The sequence below is a fragment of the Haematobia irritans genome, chromosome 4 (genome assembly GCF_050003625.1).
Source record: "Haematobia irritans isolate KBUSLIRL chromosome 4, ASM5000362v1, whole genome shotgun sequence".
Classification (NCBI taxonomy): domain Eukaryota; kingdom Metazoa; phylum Arthropoda; class Insecta; order Diptera; family Muscidae; genus Haematobia; species Haematobia irritans.
Genome location: NC_134400.1, coordinates 7856071 through 7879169, shown reverse-complemented (window position 1 = coordinate 7879169; position 23099 = coordinate 7856071). Strand labels below are relative to the sequence as shown.

Genomic DNA, 23099 nt, shown 5'->3' with positions numbered 1-23099 from the left:
CAAGAAACAAAAAAATAGAAATAAAATTTTTAAAAAATTTTCTATAGAAATAAAATTTTAACAAAATTTTCTATAGGAATACAAGTTTGCAAAATATGATTTTTTTTGGTAAAATTTTCTTCAAATTTTGGTAGAATATATTTGGCTTGAAAGGCATAAGGGCAGAAAAGAACTGTGCTTGATATAAATGAACTTGACTTTGATTTTGGAATAATTTTTGTTCTTGGTTGTAAATGTTTGAACTATTTTGAAAGAATTCAAAAAAAGATTTACAACGAAAAGTGGGATAAATGTAATTGAAACATTCTTGGAATCTGAACAAACTATTACGACCAGATAGGACATATCTCCGGGTATCTTTCTCTTTACTTTTTACTGGGTTTAGACTTTTTGAATGTATTAAGTGATTATATTTTCTTTTTTTTTTAGATTTAGGTGGGCTTTTTGATTTCTTATCTTCATTCTAACTTCGTTTTGGTTTTTAGTTTATTGTATTTTTTGTTTGTTTCATTAGCAAAAATACTTTGTACATATTTATAATTTATTTTACATATAACATATATGTATATATAAATACTTTATATGTATATATCTAAAATAATTGTATAGGCCTTATATTTGTTAAAAAAGCTTGGTCTTTGTAGATGGTTTTTATGTTTAAATGATTTGGTTTTTAGTGCATATCTTTTCCAAATAAAATAAAAACATTAACCCCATTAAACTTTAAAGGAAGGTACTATGTTCGTTTTTCACGACAAAATCAGCTTCATTTTGCTGCTATTACTATTTGTTAAATAATTGATTGGTTGCGTCCCACTTTTTTTATAAGATGAAAAAAAGTCTGTTGTTTTTTCCCACTTGTTTAATTTGTACTTTTGATGTGAAAATCTAATATAGTACCGACCATCTTAATGTGGTGTTGCACTTTTGTCAACTATTCAATCGATAAAGGGGTTTGGAACTAGAAAATATAATAATATCGTGATTAATTAAAAATAAAAAAAATCAAATAATGGTTAGTATGTGATGCAATGGTTAGTATGTCTTGCATACACAGGGTCGTTGGTTCAAACCACGGTTGCCACAGTTGGTAGAATTCTACCAAAAATGATAGATGTTTTCATGTTTGGTAGATTGGTAGAAATCGTAATATTTTGGTAGATTTTGCAAAATATTCCTCAAAATTTCCTATAGAAATACAATTTTGACAAAATTTTCTATAGAAATTCAATTTTGACAAAATTTTCTATAGAAATAAAATTTTGACAAAGTTTTCTATAGAAATAAAGTTTTGGCAAAGTTTTCTATAGAAATAAAATTTTGACAACATTTTCTACAGAAATACAATTTTGACAAAATTTTCTATAGAAATAAAATTTTGACAAAATTTTCTATAGAAATAAAATTATGACAAAATTTTGACAACATTTTCTATAGAAATAAAATGTTGACAAAATTTTCTATAGAAATTAAAGTTTGACAAAATGTTTTCTAGAAATAAAATTTCGACAAAATGTTCTCTAGAAATAAAATTTTGACAAAATTTTCTATAGAAATAAAATTTTGACAAAGTCTACTATAGAAAAAAAAATGTTGACAAAATTTTCTATAGAAATAAAATTTTGACAAAGTTTTCTATAGAAATAAAGTTTTGACAAAGTTTTCTATAGAAATAAAATTTTGACAAAATTTTCTACAGAAATAAAATTTTGGCAAAATTTTCTACAGAAATAAAATTTTGACAAAATGTTCTCTAGAAATAAAATTTTGCCAAAAATTTTCTATAGAAATAAAATTTTGCCAAAAATTTTCTATAGAAATAAAATTTTGCCAAAAATTTTCTATAGAAATAAAATTTTGCCAAAAATTCTATAGAAATAAAATTTTGCCAAAAATTTTCTATAGAAATAAAATTTTGCCAAAAAAAAAATCTATAGAAATAAAATTTTGCCATAAATTTTCTATAGAAATAAAATTTTGCAAAAATTTTCTATAGAAATACAATTTTGAGAAAATTTTTATAGAAATAAAATTTTGCCAAAAATTTTCTATGGAAATAAAATTTTGAGTAATTTTTCCATAGAAATAAAATTTTGAGAAAATTTTCTATAGATATAAAATTTTCTTTAGAAATAAAATTTTGAGAAAATTTTCTATGGAAACAAATTTCTGAGCATTTGGCTCACCACTGCACAAATGTGTTGGTGCAATGGCTAGCGTTCCCGCCTTGCATACTAAAGGTCAGTTAAACATCGAATCGGAACCAGAATCTTCAAGGGATGCTTCTGATTCTCATGTTCATTATATATCTAAGTAAGCAAAGTAAGAATCCCACCCATGGTGTCCTATGTTATGTTAGTTATGCTATATGCTTATCCCATACTAAAATATTAAAGGACATAGCCACAGAGCCAATATCATCTTTATATTATTCTCATAGAATAATCCTACGAATAGATACTGTGGTTTCAGAGTCTTTCTCTTATTTGAATCAACGTTTGGGATTTCCCCAAACAGTTAAATCGAGTGAATGCCAAATGTAGACCTTTCAAAATTCGAAATTTAGAGTTTTCAAAAAAAAAAAAAAAGAAAAACGAAAACAACGACCGTTTGTTTATGTTGTAAGCCCCCATACTATGTGGAGGGTATAATAATACAAAAAAAGTTTTGGAGGTGATATTAGAACTTTATTATCATTTTGATTTTCTGATTTTTTTAATGTTTTAAATCTTTAAAACGATTGTTTAAAACAAAAAAAAATAAACTTTGATTTTTGTTCCAAGACATATTAACTAAAACTACGAAAAAAAAAATAATAAGTAATAAAAATTTCAGTTAAATGTATTTACTTTGTTTTTTAATATATATAGATATAAATTAAAAATAGATATATAAGTTAATTATTTATATTTTCCTTTGCTTTTTGAAATAATAGATGCAGTTAATTTTAAATCATAAATAATATTATGAAAAAAAAACTAATATTAAACAATTTTTATTTGTTATAAAAAAAATCGCTCTCTATCTCTCACACACACATATGTAAAATATATACTAAAAGATAATTACACAATTTTATTGTTTAAATCAAAATATCAATTCGTAAATTGATAAATTTTGCGCAACCAATACGAAGCCCCAGGAAAAATAAAATCTTTCATTTTGGCGCATAGAGAAATGAAAAAAGGCGGTAGGAGTACGCATATATAGATTAATAGATAATTGCAGATCTAAGGACTTCTTCGGTTATCTTTGTTTTAAAAACTTTCAATATTAGCCAGAATGTTTTTTTTTTTCATTTCTTTGATATTCTTGGGTCGGGGTACATGTCAACAATCACGAAATTAAATGATCCAATTAATGTTTGATACAAAATTGATAATAGCAATAGTCACGGGATTGGTTCAAAAAAATTATACAATTAAATTTTATTGATTTTTATTTACGCTACAACATTAAGTGAATCAATTAATTTTCTGTTGAATTTCCTTTCAAATTCGTTAATTTTTCTTTCTCAATCGTAAACATTTTGGTGTTTTTTTTTTGTTCATACTGTAGAAGAAGGAAGTTATGATGAAATCTTATCTCTTAATTATCATATGTATAGGGTTTTTTGTTGTTGCTTTTTGTGTTATGTATACATATACTTATTATATTTTATATGTATATAATTACGATTGTATTAAAAAATATGTTTTTGTTAGGTTTTTTTTATTTTATTCTTTTGTCATTAAAAAATATATATATGTATAAATATTTACTTTATTATTTTTATTATTGTTTTTTTCTTTTTGTTTTGATATTTTATTTTTATGTTTATATTGCAAATATATAGGTTTTGCTCTTAATTTAAAGGATATTTTTTTTTGTCTCCATTTTCTTCTTGCCAGTTAAGGAGTTATTATGGTTTATTGTTTTTATATTTATATGAGAATTGAAAACCAAGACAAATCAATGCAAATGAGTTCAGAGTTTATATTCAAAATAACATTTTCGAATATTGGACGAACATTTAATTTTAATTTGGTGTTTGCAAAATTGCGCAAAAGAACATTTCCGGGGATTGGGTTTACATTTAATACAACTATGCATTTTTTAAGTGTATATTCCAGTTTTTGAAATTTTGGAACATCCCATCTTTAATATTTATACAGAGGAACATCTCAAAAGTGTAACAACATTCTAGAGACATTTTCGTTGGATAACTTATTATACCTCTCATCAGAGAACTGCAATCGGTGGCTTTTTTTCGATTTCAAATCTTACCCACAAAATATCGATGGCAGTGAGTATGACACCAATTACCATGCGATCTTTTACATTGATGCAAATGCGAGAATAAAAACACCGCTCGTATATACCAATGTACGTTTGCAGTGTCTTGCAATCTTAAACTAATCGACATCGTAACAATGCTCGGTAAACAAAAAACGAGTGTGGCACTTAAGTGTGATTGCACTCAACAACAACAATTACCAGCAGTTGGCATTAGCTCAAGAGAGAGAGAGAGTACCAAATAAGAGAATACCGAACTGCTAAGATATGGGTAACCAATTTGTGTGATTGCTTTACTACGGTGTTTTCGAGAGACCAACACTCATACTAACAAACACCGGCAGTCGTCGGTTGCGTTGGATATTGGTGGTTGACATTTTTTTTACCAATTGGTGTTTTAAGATTGCAAATATTGGTGTTTACTAAATACACTGGTCGGTTACGGTAGATCACAGCCGTTCTCTGCCTCTCATATGTGGACATCTTTCAAAATATAGGCGATCACCTACGAGAGGTTCCACTGTATTTTTGTATTTGATGTTTGCATGTATTTTTCGGGGATCACCTGTGAGCAGCTGTTTTTAAACCTCCGATATGTGGTAAGACACCAGTGGACTTGGTTCACTCACAAAAAAAAATATCTGATTCAATCACGAAATTAATTGATCCATTTAATTTTTTAATTGAAATGTCTTCAATCACAGAAATGGTAGTATCAATTAAAAAAAAAAATTATTAAAAGTCAATTAAAAAATTAATTGATACCATAAATTTTTATAATTGATTTTTGTTTCAATTAAAATATTGGTTGAAACAATTAAATTTTTAATTGAATATTTTTTAAACCTCAATTAAGATTTTAATTGGAAAATTTTTTGTCTGTGCTGTTATTCATGCATAAATGATCTCAATTATGATGGATTATAACTTCTACAGGAAATCATAAACTATCATATTTGAGATCGGGTAAAATCTCAAATCAATCCCAAAATTCCAGGGGGACCTTAACACATCCTGTAAAACGGAAATCCATTATCACCGTAACCAAAGGGATGGAAAAAGGCGGCTTTTTCAAAATTTGCAAAATACTACATTTCTATGTTTCGACTATTTGCGTCTATTTATTTATTAAATAATTGATTATAACTTTAACATTTCAGGAAAGTAATTATAATTTTATTAATTATAATTTCAACTTTTCAGGAAGTGGATTTTTTTGCCAATGCCACCTTCTCAATTTTTTCAAGCTTTTCAAGTCTCCAATTAACGAATTATTTTTATCCACTTTCGTATTCTAACGACAAAAATACGACTTTCAAAGCTTCATTGATATCAAATTTTGATTTAATTTTTTGGATTTTAATTTGCATAAATTTGAAAAACTTGTCAGGAAGTAGACTCTTTGCTAATTTTTCCAAATGCCACCTTCTCAATTTTTTAAGTTTTTGAAGTCTCGAATTAAGGAATTACTAATATTATCCACTTTCGAATTCTAACGCCAAAAATCTGACTTTCAAAAAGGTTCATTGATTTCATTGATATCAAATTTCGATCAAAAATTTGTTATTTTTTATTTTATGCATAAATTTGAAAAAGTCTGCTTTGCCATTTCAACAAGTCGAGAATCTTTATTCGATTTTCTTTTAATTTTGGGTGATTTTTCATCGCGATAATAAAAAGTCGACATTTTGATTTTTGGACTGTTATATCGTATCATTTAGAGACCCACTTATAGTATCTAGTTCATTGCGATACCACAGGATTTATCTCTTAACAATGAGTGCTAATCGATTATATGTTTCGTGAAACCATTTAGAGAACCATGGAACTATTATGTAGTAGTTTTAATTTTAAAAAAGTTTACTTTTTGATTTTTGCATAAAGGGATTTTTTTCACAGAAAATCGATTATGCCAAAATCGACTTTGGAGATATGTATTTCATTTCCCAATCCTTTGTCTTTGGTAGCCAATTTCAGGGGTAGCGATTATTGTAATGCGTTCACATCCATAACCCCTCTTCATCTAATTGTTCAATGAAGAATTTGCATTTAAAAAAAGTAATAATAAATTAAATAAAACAAAATATTAATTTTATTAAAGCAAAACTAAATGGAAACTATTATTATCATTATTGAATAAGACATATTTAAGACGTAGCGACAAATTGCTTTTCCATAGAAAGTCTCATAGATATATTGGGGGTCGCTGATTTCTAGGCCCAATTTAAAGAGGAAGACATCTGAGAAGAGAAAAACATAACTTTTCGGTCAGAAAAGTTTACAAAGAAAATCTCTTTTGACTGGGCTCTTCAAATTAATACATGCCTTCAACAAGTTGTTTAGGATGTCATCCTGTTGCAAACAAAATCTTAAATCTTCTCTAGCCCAACTATATTTTTAACTCGATGAAAAGGAACCTTCTCTTATAAATGAATTCGAAACACTTGTCTCAGAGATGTTAACGGAGCCCGATTTGTAACCACGATTGCCACTCGATCCAAAAATCATCTACCAAAATTTTGAGCAAATTTTACCAAACAGAACAATTATTATTTTGCAAAATTTTATTTCTATAGCAAATTTTCTCAAAATTTTATTTCTTTTTCTATAAAAAATTTTCTCAAAATTTTGATTTCCATAGAAAATTTTCGCAATTTTTTTTCCATAGAAAATTTTGTCAATTTTATTTCTGTGGAAAATTTTCTCAAAATTTTATTTCTATAGAAAATTTTCCCAAAGTTTTATTTCTGTAGAAAATTTTCTCAAATATTTAATTTCTAAAAAATTGACAAAAATTTATTCCTATAGAAAACTTTGTCCATTTTTGTATAGAAAATTTTTTCAAAATTTTATTTGTATTGAAAATTAGTTGGAGAGGAATTTTTTGCATAATCCATCAAAACATCAAGAATTCTACCAATTTACCAAACAGTAAAAAATCTACCATTTTTGGTAGAATTCTACCAACAGTGGCAACCGTGTTTGTACACACAAAATTATTTTCTAATTTAATAACGAAATTAATTGATCCAATTAATTTTTTAATTGAAATTTCTTCAACCGCAGAAATGATAGTATCAATTAAAAAAATAATTGATACAATTAAAAAATTAATTGATACTATTAATTTTTGTGATGTGAAAAATTTGTTGAATTAATTAAATTTTTAATTGAATATTTTTTTAAAAACTCTATTAATATTTTAATTGGAAAATTCTTTGTGATTTTTTTTTCTGTGTAACAGTAACGAAAACGTCATTAAAGAGTTGAAAATCGATTCTATGTGAATTGAGGTGGATTTTGTCAATAATGACGAAAAACCTTTATAAATAGGCCAGATTTGATTTTCATTACTGTAATGAAGAAATCAACAAAATATTGGACAATCAATTTCCTTATACTCCAAAAGTCGGATTTTCCAATGATTAATGTGTTGATCCTTTTTTTGTGTTTTTCTAATTATTTAAACTTGCATAAATCATCAGATGTTTTGGAAAGTAAACCTACCAGTCCAATTCGGCATTTGCAGTCCTTTAAAAAGGAGAGAACCATTGTGGATAGTACTTTTTTGTCGTCAAATTGATTGCTCATCTACCCCTCCACATTATTATCCCATGAACATTAATCGCAAGAGTATTTTGTTGTCGCTCCGTCTAATATTGGTCTTAGTTTTATTCTCAGTAATTTTTGGGGGTTGTGGGTATAACGTAAGTTATTATATGTTAAAAAATAAAACATTGTATATATACATTGAGATATATACTCTATATATACTATACATATATTATGTATATATAAGTGTGTAAAAAAAAAAATTAAATATTTATAAACATTAGTTCCCACTGATGTTACGTTTTATTATTTAAATCACTAAGATTGGGCGGACTTCCTGGTTGTTGCTGCTGATTTTGCTGTGACGATAGTATTGTTGGAGTCGACAGTGTCGAAGCTTGTGTTATAATTGTTGTTGCTGTTATCGTTTGCTGCTGCTGATGTTGTGGTGTTTGTTGGTTTTGTATTGAGTTTGGTTGCTGTTGCTGCTGTTGTTGTTGCTGTTGCTGCTGCGGCTGCTGTTGCGATATCTGATTGTTCAAAGGATTATTTGAATTGCACAAAACACTGTAGACAGAATCGACTCGGCTTAGTTTCTCAAATAATGGTATAAGTTCCAAAAGCTCACTATCACTGGCATCGTCGAACCATGATTTAACAGGAACCTAAAGCGAAAATAAATAAAAATAGATTTAGATGTGTCTTAGACAGGTATATAAGTTAAAATTCAAAAAAAAAAAAAAAATAAAGGGCACTAGACTAGACAAGTGTTAACAAATTCACACCGGTATATGTGTTGAACCAGAAAAAAATAATGCCATATCTAATACAAAAGTTCGTCATATTGAGCAAAAGTGAATGGATGCGGAAATTTAGAATACTTCCACATATTTTTGTCATTTGATTTCATAAAAAATTGGGTCTATTGAATTGATAACACTTCGAGGGCAGCTTATACTGTTTTAGGAAAAAATATTTTTTTTGAATCCAATCACGAAATTAATTGCATTAATTAATTTTTAATTGAGATTGCTTAAATCACGCAAATGATGTTACCAATCACCGTCATCAATAAATTAAAAACAATTGAATAAATCATTTTTTTATTTGTGTGAAATAAACTCAATTGAGAATTTTATAGGAGAAAATATTGGTAATATATACATTTGGGCAAAAAATACAATAAGGGAAAAAAGTCGTGTAACACAAAGGCAACAAATTTTTAATTGAAATGTCTTAAATCACAGAAATGATAGTATCAATCACTAAAGTCAATTAAAAAATTAATTGATCCAATTAAAAAATTAATTTATACAATCAATTTTTGTGATTGATTTTTGTTCAATTAAAAAATTTGTTGAATCAATTAAATTTTTAATTGAATATTTTTTAAAACTCAATTAAAATTTTAATTGGAAAAAATTTTTTTTCGTGAAATCGCACTTAGATCATGGTTGCCACTCGAGGCAAAAATTATCTACCAAAATTTTAAGAAAATTTTGCCAAAAAACTACCAAATAAAAAAATCTTATTTTTCAGCTTTTGATTCAATTTTTGTGGTTATTAAAGAAACTAATGTTTCTTCGAAAGAAATGATTTATTATTTTATTTTAGAATTTTTTGTTTATTATTTTATGATCTTCTAATAGCGAAATTTTATTTGGGTGTATAAATATCCTTTGCATTATACTTGTATCGAAATTTTAAATATTTTTAGCTTGCAAGGGAAAATTGCTACTTCTAAAACAGGGAGAACTTACTCATAATGGACTTGGATAGTATGATCTAACGAGAATTAAAGATGTTGGCTTTATATTGACTTTATAGAAGATTTAATCAAAATTTTATTTTTATAGAAATTATTGTTAAAATTTCATTTCTATAGAAAATTTTGTCAAAATTTTATTTTTATAGAATTTTTTTTTTTTGAAAAATTTTATTTCTATGGAATTTTTTGGCAAAATTTTATATGTATAGAAAATTTTTATTTATTTATTTTATTTATTTAATTCATTTTACAACCAAGCCGAAATGGCCATATACGGTTACAGGGATACTCAAAATAAAGAATTACATTAAATTTACTTAAAAAAATTCTCAAAATTCTATTTCCATAGAATTTTTTTGGCAAAATATTATTTCTATAGAGAATTTTGTCAAAATTTTATTTCTATAGAAAATTTTGTCAAAATTTTATTTCCATAGAAAATTGTTTGCGAAATTTTATTTCTATAGAAAATTTTTGGCAAAATTTTATTTCTATAGAAAATTTTTGGCAAAATTTTATTTCTATAGAACATTTTTGGTAAAATTGTATTTCTATATGAAATGTATTTTTCAAAATCTGCCAAAACATTAATGATTCTACCAATCTATCAAGCTGTAAAAAACCTAACATTTTTGGTAGAATTCTACCAACCGTGGCAACCGTTCCTTAGATACTGTTTTTTGGGTGGACTTAAACAAAAAAGAAATTCATTCATATTCCAAAGACTTACCGCATTGTCTGGATGAAATATATAACTAGCTGGTGAATTATCAACAATAACAATTTTCTGCAAATCACGTCCCAGACGATTTAAATCCTTAATATAATTACCCCTGTAATAAACGCACGATTCCCTAAACAGTCTTGCACGAAAAACGTTCCATCTAAAAAAAAATATGAAAAAGGATAAAAAATTAAATAAATTATTTGTTGTAATGTAAAAAAACGCAAAAGCGACATACTTATCTAATAGATCGGCTACTGGATCTGCATATTTGGCTAGTGATGCTGTAAATAATACACATTCATAGAGTTCACCCATTTTTCGTAGAAATTCATCAACATATGGTCGTTTCAGAACATACACTTGATGGATGGTACCATCAATTTCAACTGGGACAATGAAATCAGCATTAGGAATAGGCTGAAAGAAAAAAAAACGAGAATAGAACAACCGAGATCAAGAATTAATGTATAAAAATCAAGTGAAATTTTCAATATACAGGGTAATTGACACAAAATGCTATTGTCGGTGTGCTCAAACACCAACCGAACTAATTTTCTATCTCAAGTGATGGCATGGGAAGCGGTACAATGTTGTCAAATACTGTTGATCAAAAACTCATCAAAAATAAACCCCATAATCGTTAAAACCACAATGGAACTACGTCAAAAAAATGTCATTATTAATTCATACCCAAATAGTGAACTATAAGAGGTGACACATCCTCATTACAGGTTGCATAGTTCCCTCATCAATAAAATTTTTGCAATAATAGGTGACACACTAACTTGAAGAAAGTTGAAAGTGGAAATACTGAATAGCGTTACTGTTCAAAAAAGTGGCACAAAAAGTGTCACACGCCATTAACAGTGGCATACTCATTTTAAAAAGGTGGCAAAAAAGTGGCGTACTTTTTCATAAAGAAAAAGCAACAATTAAATGGATTTATCAGTGTTTTATATAGCATAGTGAAATACCTTCTTTTTAATTTAAATCTTATCTAACCTAACAATAAATCTTTAAAATTCAATATTCGGAAGATTAACCCTATTTATATACCATAAAAAAGTATCACGGTTGCCACAGTTGGTAGAATTCTACCAAAAATGGTAGATTTTTTTACCTTTTGGTACATTGGTAGAATTCTTGATGTTTTGGTAGATTTTGCAAAATATTCCTCTCCAACTAAGAGGAACTTAAATTTTCTATAGAATTAAAATTTTGACAAAATTTTCTATAGAAATAAAGTTTTGGCAAAATTTTCTATGGAAATAAAATTTTGGCAAAATTTTCTATATAAATAAAATTTTGACAAAATTTTCTATGTAAATAAAATTTTGACAAAACTTTGTATGTAACTAAAATTTTGACAAAATTTCCCATGAAAATAAAATTTAGCAAAAATTTTCCATAGAAATAAAATTTTGACAATTTTTTTTTTTATAGAAATAAAATTTTGACAATTTTTTTTATAGAAATAAAATTTTGACAAAATTTTCGGTTATATCTAATTTTGTCAAAATTTTATTTCACAGAAAATTTTGTCAAAATTTTATTTCTATAGAAAAATTTGTCAAAATTTTATTTCTATAGAAAATTTTGACAAAATTCTCTACAGAAATAAATTTCTGACAAAATTCTATATAGAAATAGAATCTGGACAAAATTTTCTAATTTTCTAAAAAAAAAAAAAATTCTACAGAAATAAAATTTTGCAAAAATTTTCTGTAGAAATAAAATTTTGACAAAATTTTCTATGGAAATAAAATTTTGAAAATTTTTTCTATGCAAATAAAATTTTCCAAAAATGTTCTATAGAAATAAAAATTTGCAAAAATTTTCTATAGAAATAAAATTTTAAGAAAATTCTCTGTAGACATAAAATTTTGACAAAATTTTATATAGAAATAAAATATTGACAAAATTTTCTATAGAAATAAAATTTTGACAAAATTTTCTATAGAAATAAAATTTTAAGAAAATTTTCTATAGAAACAAAATTTTAAGAAAATTTTCTATAGAAACAAAATTTTCTATAGAAATAAAATTTTAGAAAAAAATGACAAAGAATTCTTTATATTGAATATCATTTCAAATTTTAATTTTTGTATTGGGTCATTCCCTCAAAGTCCTTTGTGAGTAAGTTAACAGAACATTAACCTATACTTATGAACTGAATTTTGTGACACCATCATCTCTGTTTGTATTATAAAATAAAAGCAAGTAATATTATCAATTTAGGCGAAAGACAATGGAAAACGGATATATAAAAGAACCTCCAATAAAATTCCTATGAAAAAAAAAATAATCCTAGAAGTTTCTCTTATAACATTGGTATAGCAAAAATCCTCAATATATGTTGTCATATAATTTTTTAATTAACATTCCTTCAAATTAATGGGAAAAGTGCTATAAATGGTATAACATTAAGCCTAGTAAAACTGAACCTTAATGAGTTTTTCCATTTCAGACTACCCACGTATTACTTACGCATGAAAATAGAAAAAAAAAACATGTTCAGTTTCAACCGTAGGTACACATTTTATGCTACATACATTGTGCTACTCTTCGTTCGTTTCATTGGATTCCATTTTACTTTATAGGTTCAATAGAAATTTTTAGAATTAATGGCTCATATGTGTTGAAACCCCACACCCATCACTTCGATTAGATTAAGAATTTATTTGTAATTTGATTTCCAAAACAATTAACAGAAAGTGGCGATTTTTTTTTATAAATATTTCGTTTATTCAAAAATTCATATAAATGAATATGGTTTAGTCTACATAAAATATTAAATTGCCACAGCGCCGAAATGACTTTATAAAGGCTATTTGGCAACTAATTTAATTTATATCTATGTTAAAAATCACAAATTGATTAATAATTTCATATTTATGTTAAAAGTATTTCCACGTTGTTCAACAAGAATGTCTTTAGATTAATCTTAAAAGTTGATAAACATTGATTAAACGCATGAATATTAAAGAAAAAGGAAATTCTTTCTGTAACCTCAGAAAAAAAATTGTATATGTAGATCGGGATAAGACAATTATTACTCATAACAAATGTTTCGACCAAACATCCAAAAAGTTTTTCAATATTACAAAATTTTATTTTGAAGTTTTTGATCAAAATTTCATTTCCTTAGAAAATTTTGTCAAAATTGTATTTCTCAAAAAAACTTTTGTCAAAATTTTATTTCTATAGAAAATTTTGTCAATTTTTTCTGTAGAAAATGTTGTGAAAATTGTATTTTGTGAAAATTTTATTCCTATAGAAAGTTTTGTCAAAATTGTATTCCCATAGAAAATTTTGTCAAAATTTTATTGCTATAGAAAATTTTGTGAAAATTTTATTCCTATAGAAGGTTTTGTCAAAATTGTATTCCCATAGAAAATTTTGTCAAAATTTTATTTCTATAGAAAATTCTGTCAAAATTTAATTTTTATAGAAAATTTTGTCAAAATTTTATTCCTATAGAAAATTTTGTCAAAATTGTATTCCCATAGAAAATTTTGTTAAAATTGTATTACCATAGAAAATTTTGTCAAAATTTTATTTCTATGGAAAATCTTTAAGTAAGGGTTTAAATCTTTAAGGGGCTTACTATAATCTTTAACATTAAGTATTTAATAATACATTTTTTTCTAACGTAGCAGATTCGACAAACAATTTTATTTGTTCTATATGTTTAACAAATTCTACAAACGCTTAGTGTGTTAAGGAAAATTAATTGCTTCGTATCAAGCTAAATATATATTTTCAATGAAAAGCCATAAATACTGAACTCAAATCGTACAGAGTCCTTGAAAAGGACAAAGAATATCCATGGAAAACCACAACGACAAGGACCAATGGTGTGACAATACCAATGTGGTACTTAAACTGTCCAAGTGGAATGTTGCTTATATTTAGAATTTGAAGGAATACGGTGAATGTATGTATGTGTGTATATGTATATATAGATAAATGTTTTATTGGGGGCCATTTGGGGTGATAAAAAGAAGAAAGGTGGTAGTATCATCAACGCCATTGGGAAAAAAGAGCATTTTTACGGTCCTATTGCCAGAGACCAGTAATGTTTTTTTTTTAGTAAAAAGTAATAAACTTGGTCCTTATACAGGAGTTGCTAAAAATACTTCCATAAATTAGAGGGAATATAGCTATGAAAGATGATGTAATTAAGGATTGCAATAAGAAATGAGAAAAGAGCTGAAATCCAATGTACTTCACCACCTGATATCCTTACTGAAAACAAAATTTTTTGACTTAATACTACAGCCGTTTTTTTGGAAATAATAATTTTAAGGACATAACGATTTGATATGGAGATATATAGGGTATCCGTTATATTAAGTCAATTGTTTTTTAAATCGAGCCTCTAAAAATTTAAAATTGGGAAACAATTATCGAATTTTCATTCTCTTTTTGTGATATATTAAGGGTATGGTCGCACTAAAATAAGGTCGCACCAAAATGTGTTTTCAACTTTTTTCCAGGAGTGCGATAAATATAAATTGATTTTCTAAAGAAATAAAATTTTAACAAAATTTTCTATAGAAATAGAATTTTAACAACATTTTCTATAGAAATAAAATTTTGACAAAATTTTCTATAGAAGAAAAATTTTGACAAAATTTTCAATAGAAATAAAATGTTGACTATTTCTATAGAAAATTTTGTTAACATTTTATTTCTATTGAAAATTGTGTCAAAATTTTATTTCTATATAAAATTTTGTCGACATTTTATTTCTATTGAAAATTGTGTCAATATTTTATTTCTATAGAAAATTTTGTTAAAATTTTATTTCTATAGAAAATGTTAAAATTCTATTTCTATAGAAAATTTTGTTAAAATTTTATTTCTATAGAAAATGTTAAAATTCTATTTCTATAGAAAATTTTGTTAAAATTTTATTTCTTTAGAAAATGTTGTCAAAATTTTATTTCTACAGAAAATTATGCCAAAATTTTATTTCTATAGAACATTTTGTCAAAATTTTATTTCTATAGAAAATTTTGTCAAAATTTAATTTTTATAGAAAATTTTGTCAAAATTTAATTTTTATAGAAAATTTTGTCAAAATTTTATTCCTATAGAAAATTTTGTCAAAATTGTATTCCCATAAAAAAATAGAAATAGAATTTTGACAAAATTTTCTAGAGAAATAGAATTTTGACAAATTTTTCTATAGAAATAAAATTTTGACACAATTTTCAATAGAAATAAAATTTTGAGAAAATTTTCTATAGAAGTAAAATTTTGACAAAATTTTCTATAGAAATAAAATTTTGACACAAATTTCTATAAAAATAAAATTTTGACAAAATTTTCTATAGAAATAAAATTTTGACAAAATTTTCTATAGAAATAAAATTTTGACAAAATTTTCTATAGAAATAAAAAAATTGACAAAATTTTCTATAGAAATAAAATTTTGACACAAATTTCTATAAAAATAAAATTTTGACAAAATTTTCTATAGAAATAAAATTTTGGCAAAATGTTCTATAGAAATAAAATTTTGACAAAATTTTCTATAGAAATAAAATTTTGACAAAATTTTCTATAGAAATAAAAAATTTGACAAAATTTTCTATAGAAATAAAATTTTGCCAAAAATTTTCTATAGAAATAAAATTTTCCCAAAAATTTTCTATAGAAATAAAATTTTTCCAAAAATTTTCTATAGAAATAAAATTTTGAGAAAATTTTCCATAGAAATAAAATTTTGAGAAAAATTTTCTACAGAAATAAAATTTTGACATTTTCTATAGAAATAAAATTTTGACACAAATTTCTATAAAAATAAAATTTTGACAAAATTTTCCATAGAAATAAAAAATTTGACAAAATTTTCTATAGAAATAAAATTTTGACGAAATTTTCTATAGAAATAAAATTTTGACAAAATTTTCTGTAGAAATAAAATTTTGACAATTTTCTACAGAAATAAAATTTTGAGAAAATTTTTTTATAGAAATAAAATTTTGCAAAAATTTTCCATAGAAATAAAATTTTGTCAAAATTTTATTTCTATGGAAAATTGTAGAACTAAAATTTTGACAAAATTTTCCATAGAAATAAAATTTTGAGAAAATTGTCTATAGAAATATGTTAAAATATTGAGAAAATTGTCTATAGCAATAAAATTTAGCAAAATATTTTTTTTTGTTTAGTAGTTTTTTGGTAAAATTTTCTCTAAATTTTGGTAGATTATTCTTGGCTCGAGTGACAACCGTGTATATATGGTGCGATAGTCAAACATTTCATCTACTTTACCTATTATAGTATGACCGAGGTGTCAACCAAGTCACAGGCGGAATTAACACCAAAAAAAAAACTCCCCGTAATTTGTCATTGTGATATGATCTTGTGTAGTAAATTTGTGTGGGCGAGTATTGATGATTATATCTCCAGATAAGAAATTTGCACTTTGTGCAATGGTAACACTTACCTTAAAACTACTGTGCACTAATGTCTCATCCAAATCGATAACCATACATTTTTTGTGCATATCCGAGTGCCTAACCTGAGGTAGTAGGTACCTTTGTTGGTCCGGTAGTGGTGGCGGTGTTGTTGAACCATCGATAGGTGTGCCATTTTGATTGGTTTTTGTACGTGTGCGGCGCCAACAACAAAAAATCGATTCAAAGAAACCGCGTTTTTGTGGTTTTAAACGCTCGACATCATCTGCAAGTGTGAAAGAGAAAAAGAGGGAGAAACAGAGAGAGGAAAATTAATATAATCATGATCAGTGTGTATGCATTATTGTTATGAGTTTTCCTACACTCAAAAAAAAAAAAGTGAACTCACTATTTCACTAAAGCCAATTTAACTATATTTTAGTTCATGAACTTATTATATTTGGTGAAAGTTTCATGTACTCTAATCATTTTTTGCGTACGTTAGTTAAATGAACTAAAAGACGGGAAAAAAAATATACACAAGTTAAGGATAGAGATTTACTAAATTCGTATTTGTCATAAAATAGTTCATTATTTCTTCTTCTTCTTACAAATTGTAAATTTTACTACAAAAGCGTCCATCATGAACTTCGTATGCCACTAAAGACATTCTTGCAATTTTGAACTCCAATTTTTTCCTTCAAAGTACAAAATTTTCTTTAAAAAGTGAAAAAAATTATTTATGTCTAATAAATTTTCTTGAATTTACTTATTTTTGTGATATCGGCGCGATGCCAGCGCTTGTAATACTGGTTAGTTAAAAATTTCTAAAAATATTAAAAATTTTCTAAAATTAATCAAAAGTTTTCTTCTGGTGGGTTCACTGTTTTTTCAGTGTAGATAGTAAGTAAAAAACGTATCCATAATATCCATAATTATAATGGCTTGTTTGATAAATTTTGATACCGTAATTTATCAAACAAGCCAAAAAAGTATCACAGAAATGTAAAAAGTAGTGCATTTAGTAGCCAAAAATTTAGAAAAAATGTAATCAAGAAATGAATTTGAAAGTGAAATCACTATCAAAAATCGACCTTTTTGAAATCCAGAAAGACTTTTCGAATTTTTGAAAATTTAGAATCTGGAAAAAAAGACTTTTCGAATTTGTAAAATTTTAGATTAAAATGTTTAACAGTCTATGTCCTTTTTTTTCGTATTTTTTTTTCGTATTGGATGTTTTGAGAGACTGAGACAATTGTAATACTGGAACAATTCGGTATGAAATACATTATCCAAAAAGCCTCGGCTTCGGTTAATCGGCCTTTTGACGTCGACGTGGTGCCAAGTGATTTTTGAACCTTCCCTCCAAATCTTAAGAAAAAAAACCAAATTGGCCTACCTTTATTTTAAAAACCACCAAAAAAAATTTAGGTATGTTAAAAGGAATAAGGAGGGTTTACAATTTTCATTTCATAAATGCTACATTTCAAAAATACAATCAACATAACATACCAAAAATATAATAATACAATATGTATATCAATTTAAAAAGCAAGCAAAACAAAATAATTCAATACATAAATGTTTTAAATCAAATTCATTAAAAACAATAAACCAAAATAAAATATTTCACCAATATTCGCAAAAAGAGTCTAAAATCTCTAAATCTTATGCAGTTGTAGTGTACAAATTGTTGGAAGTAAATAATTTTATCGTTTCACTTGAAGGTGGAAAAATATAACACCCTAAATTTGAGAAATATTTATACGATACGATCTCTTAATTTGTTTTTAACTATGGCGAATACTGAAAATACCCTTTCAACAGAAGCATTTAAAAAAATCAAAGGTAATGCTTATGCTTTGATTGACCACCCGTATCTTTTTTTCTCCAAATGCATGGCAGAATTGCTACGAATTTAGTTCAGGATTGTTCAACTTTGCAAGTTGTAAGATATTTGTTTTACCCCACCCAAACCCCCCCCCACACATACACATGTTAAAAAACCCCCAAATATGGGGGAAACTCCCTAACCTGGCAACAATGCTAGTGTCCTAGAAATATGCTGTACATTTTTAAGAAGTGAGTTTTGGTAGCCCATTCCATTTTTGGAGCAAGGAGCAACTTCTAAACCGCACAACGGATCCTACATCTGACCATTATATGACTCCTGTGTCTAAAACACCACTAAAATTTTAACAAAAAATTTCGATAGAAATAAAATTTGGCAAAAATTTTCTATAGAAATAAAATTTGGCAAAAATTTTCTATTGTAATAAAATTTGGCAAAAAAAATTCTACAGAAATAAAATTTTGCAACAATTTTCTATACAAATCAAATTTTGCAAAAATTTTCTATAGAAATAAAATTTTGCTAAAAAAATCTACAGAAATAAAATTTTGCAAGAAAATTTCTATAGAAATAAAATTTTGATAAAAAAAAATAAAATTACAGAAATAAAATTTTCTATAGAAATAAAATTTTGCAAAAATTTTCTATAGAAATAAAATTTTGAAAAAAATTTATACAGAAATAAAATTTGGCAAAATTTTTCTACAGAAATAAAATTTTGCGAAAATTTCCTATAGAAATAAAATTTTGAAAAAAATTTATACAGAAATAAAATTTGGCAAAAATTTTCTATAGAAATAAAATTTTGCAAAAAAAAATCTACAGAAATAAAATTTTGCAAGAAAATTTCTATAGAAATAAAATTTTGATAAAAAAAATTAAATTACAGAAATAAAATTTTGTAAAAATTTTCTATAGAAATAAAATTTGGCAAACATTTTCTATTGAAATAAAATTTGGCAAAAAAATATCTACAGAAATATAATTTTGCAAAAATTTTCTATAGAAATAAAATTTTGCAAAAAAAAAATCTACAGAAATAAAATTTTGCAAGAAATTTTCTACAAAAATTAAATTTTGCAAAAATTTTCTATAGAAATAAAATTTTGCAAAAATTTTCTATAGAAATAAAATTTTGAAAAAAAATTCTACAGAAATAAAATTTTGCAAAAATTTTCTATAGAAATAAAATTTGGCAAAAATTTTCTACAGAATACAAATAAAATTTGCCAAAAATTTTCTATAAAAATAAAATTTTGAACTGCCTACAATTTTTCAGTTAACATAAACCCATAACAAAAATAAAATAAAATAAACCCATAACAAAAATTTCTTCAATATTCTTTTTGTTAACTGGCAGTTTAAGCTACCTGAAAATGGCCATAAGTGGTATTTCAGACTTGTGGGAAAAGCGAATAAAAAAAGTCCTTTTCTAATTAAATTGTATTGATGCTATAAGACAAAACGCTATTGTTTTCCATATTACGTGTCAACATGATATAGATATCCTGTGTTCTACAGAATGCAATTTATGTCCATAAGTTAAAAGCAATTAATACACGAGGCGTTTTTTTATTTTCATTGTCGGTCTCTATTGGCGGCTGACCATTACATGACTCCTGTGTCTAAAGCACCACTCTGCTCCTGGTGTGTTTGGTCCTTTCATTTTTCCGGGCTTCAACAAAGTGAACTAAATTCAATCAACTCCGAACAATGACATTAATTTGTATAACACAACAGAACAACAACTACATAGTATAATTGATTTTTTGTTCTTCTTCTATTTTTCAACAACGAGAACGAAAGCGAAAGATAACATCTAACTTACAGCAACAAATGCTCCAGGCCTTTGGTAGATATATTTGTGGTGGTGGTGATGGAATGGTGGAGACCACCAATGGCCAAAAGAAATAGCATGTCTACCATTTTTAGATAACGATGATAAGGCTGTATTGTTGTTAATATGCCAATATTTTCTTTACATCGATTATTTTCAATATTCTTTGACCTTTTGTCTAAGGAATTTTGTTTTTTTTTCGCTGTCGTGTTTTTGACAATGTTTGCAGTGGATCAAAGAGGGTTTCAATTTTCAATTAAAACTTAAATTCAACGGTAGGCAATTTTAAAATTTATTTATTTGTAAATGTAATGGATATTTTTAAAAGAATATGCGACCTTAATCCATTCGTTATTTAGGAGAAAGCCTTAAGAAAAGTTGAAGAACAAAATTATAAATAAATATCCGCTCATCAAGAGCAGGAAATTCCATTACTCAGTACTTTGTGTAAATGTAGAGAGATGTATTCTACCAAGTATCCTTCGTTCTTATAAACTAATATGCACTTAGCCGTCTCATCCACTAAAAGTTGTAATGGTCATAACATAAAAGGATGGCAAGGCGTCGACAAGGACTAAGAGGAGGACCTTGCCACCATAATTGTGGAACGATGTGTAACTGATCATAGATAGAGCATAGATGTTTAGGTTACAAAGTCATCGTTCCATCACTTGTCTAAGCGTAGTACATCATACATATCTCTGCCAATTCATTACAAACAGGTAGCAGGTGTAAATGTCACACATACTCGCATTGGAGTGTTGGCATTTTCTTCTCAGTACCAATGACATTACCTAGTACTTGTAATTATTATGGAAAAGCTACATATTGCCATTTGGTGTGTGGGTGATTACAGTCATACAGAAGGACAACAGGGTCGTCTAGATTGTATTACATTTCCCCCATGTCTCGTTAGGCTTAGTAATACAATAGCGGGTGAGAATCCCATCCTCCAGTTAAGTAGTAATGGAATACATGCGATTTTTTCGTTTGTCTCCTTTTGATGGGTAATTTTCTATAATGGTTTGAGTAAACCCCTTGAAATAGGTTTTAGTTTCATTATTACAAGAAGCCTTAAAATATTCTAGTAACCAAAAAAGGGGGTTGTATAGAGTGTGAAGTTTACAGTTGTTTCAATCTTCTGTGAGAAGATGGATAAACTTTATTTTTATAGAAAATTTTATTTCTATAGAACACTTTTGCAAAATTTTTTATCTATAAAAAATTTCCTGAAAATTTTTGCAAAGTTTTATTCCTATAGAAAATTTTCTGAAATTTTATTTCTATAGAAAATTTTCTGAAAATTTTATTTCTATAAAAAATTTTCTGAAAATTTTATTCCTATAGAAAATTTTCTGAAAATTTTATTTCTATAGAAAATTTTCTGAAAAATTTTATTTCCATAGAAAATTTTCTGAAAATTTTATTTTATAGAAAATTTTCTGAAAATTTTATTTCTATAGAAAATTTTCTGGAAATTTTATTTCTATAGAAAATTTTCTGGAAATTTTATTTCTATAGAAAAATTAGTCAAAATTTTATTTCTATAGAAAATTTTGTCAAAGTTTTATTTTTATACAAAATTTTATTTCTATAGAAAATTTTGTCAAAATTTTATTTCTATAGAAAATTTTCTGAAAAATTTTATTTCTATAGAAAATTTTGCCAAAATTTTATTTCTATAGAAAATTTTGCCAAAATTTTATTTTATAGAAAATTTTCTGAAAATTTTATTTCTATAGAAAATTTTCTGGAGATTTTATTTCTATAGAAAATTTTCTGAAAATTTTATTTCTATAGAAAATGTTTGCAAAATTTCATTTTGACACAAAATTTTATTTCTATAGAAAAGTTTTGCAAAAGTTCATTTTTATAGAAAATTTTTGCAAAATTTTATTTCTATAGAATATTTTCTGAAAATTTTATTTCTATAGAAAATATTCTGAAATTTTCTAGAGAAAATTTTTGCAAAACTTCATTTTTATAGAAAATTTTTGCAATTTTTTTCTATAGAAAATTTTTGCAAAATTTTATTTCTATAGAACATTTTTGCAAAATTTTATATAGCAATATTGCAAACATATTTGAGTATTTCAACGCTTCTCTAAGTGATTTCAACGCAATGTGAAACGCTGTTCGAACTGGTCTATAAAGAGGATGTCCGTTGTCATTGAGCTGAACATAGAATCGGTAATACAATAGACTGAGTTGTCTGAGTTGGTTTTTGAAAACAAATTTTTCGGATTTCCCAAAGCTTTTAAACTACCCTTAAGTTGTAACAAAATATATCCGCCTTTAAATGGTTACAGTGATGTACATTTTATGGTAATATACGCAATTACAACCAGCCATATGGACTATTATGGGATAAGTAATGGAATCATCCAAGGATCACATTGCAATAAAAATATGTCCATGCCTAATTAGTGGAGAAAAAAGTGTTAAAATGACCTCCAAATGTGAAATGTTAATGCAAGACCACTGTTCACTATACACAGAAAAAATATTGTCATGAAGCCAAAGTTTTCATGTTCTCAAAAAATACAAATAGGAATATTGCTTAGCATGGAAGATGCATTTCTCTGATAAAAGTCGATACACTGTTCAACTGAAATCGTGTTGTCCTTATAGTTAAGAGATTCGACTTAAAACTAGGTATCTTTATATGAAAAAAAGGT

General features: G+C 26.0%; 2 protein-coding genes across 4 annotated transcripts in view; one reads left to right on the top strand and one right to left on the bottom strand.

The window, feature by feature from the left end:
• Hip14 (palmitoyltransferase Hip14) overlaps positions 1-23099 on the top strand; it is a 105819-nt gene that overhangs the window by 18931 nt on the left and 63789 nt on the right. The window lies entirely within an intron of this gene.
• The window catches only part of hzg (CTD small phosphatase herzog), an 88668-nt gene continuing 73480 nt past the window's right edge, over positions 7912-23099 (bottom strand). For both annotated transcript variants that reach the window (XM_075308538.1, XM_075308539.1), the window contains exons 3-6: positions 16783-17018; positions 10558-10739; positions 10326-10479; positions 7912-8492 (exon numbers count right to left, since the gene is read on the bottom strand). In XM_075308538.1, coding sequence (XP_075164653.1) covers positions 8124-8492; positions 10326-10479; positions 10558-10739; positions 16783-17018 — 941 coding nt within the window. In that variant the 3' untranslated portion in view covers positions 7912-8123. The remainder of the gene's footprint in view (positions 8493-10325; positions 10480-10557; positions 10740-16782; positions 17019-23099) is intronic.